This window comes from Penaeus monodon, chromosome 32 (assembly GCF_015228065.2).
Source record: "Penaeus monodon isolate SGIC_2016 chromosome 32, NSTDA_Pmon_1, whole genome shotgun sequence".
Lineage (NCBI taxonomy): Eukaryota > Metazoa > Arthropoda > Malacostraca > Decapoda > Penaeidae > Penaeus > Penaeus monodon.
The window spans coordinates 5,578,927-5,579,636 of record NC_051417.1 but is presented as its reverse complement, the minus strand read 5'-3'; the positions used below and the strand labels follow the sequence as shown (position 1 = coordinate 5,579,636).

Sequence of the window (710 nt, the reverse complement as noted above, 5' to 3'; positions counted from 1 at the left end):
AATATGAGTAAAAATGGGTGAGAATAATCCATCAGTACCAATATGGTATAATTGGGTGCCTGTACATATTCAGAACAATTGCCATTATTACTAAAAGGTTTTTGTTTGTGTACTGTTTATATCATGTGGTTTTGAGATCGACCTCACAACAATTTTATTTGAGTACATACAAACATCCACCATTCTATGAGTATTTTAATTTTTTTTATATAAAACAATTGAATTCACTGTCAACAGGCTTCCAGAAACTCCTGTAGATACTGCCGAGGACAATGCCCTCCTTCGTACAGAGGACTTGCCACAATTCGAACAACTCACTCCAGAGAAATGCTGGACAGGCATCGGCAAGCTGGCACTGGAGTACGAATCTGGAGTTTGGGCAGTGGAAGAGAAAGCTAAAAGTGGGTAACAAGTGTGATGTTTACATATTTTAAACATAAATCATTGTAGAGATGTATTACTAGTTGTAATTAATTTGTCTCTTTCTACCAGAAATGAAAGAACCTAAAACATTTAAGAACATAGTAGAAGAGCTAGACAAACTGGAGTCTCCTCTGAATACGGCATGGAGCACTGTGAAGACCTTGTACACAGTCAAGAATAATGAGATGAATACCAATACTTACTTGAAGATTCACGAACGAGCACGTAAGGCTAGAGTGCATAAATTCCAGAGCCTTCCTATCTATGAGGCTTGTAAGGTGAGCCAG

General features: G+C 37.7%; 1 protein-coding gene across 1 annotated transcript in view; it reads left to right on the top strand.

Annotated features, from left to right (window-relative positions):
• Window positions 1-710, top strand: part of LOC119593376 (oligopeptidase A-like) — a 6,758-nt gene that overhangs the window by 1,102 nt on the left and 4,946 nt on the right. Inside the window, exons 2-3 of the mRNA XM_037942305.1 lie at window positions 238-401; window positions 493-701. Of these exons, the coding sequence (XP_037798233.1) occupies window positions 238-401; window positions 493-701 (373 nt within the window). The remainder of the gene's footprint in view (window positions 1-237; window positions 402-492; window positions 702-710) is intronic.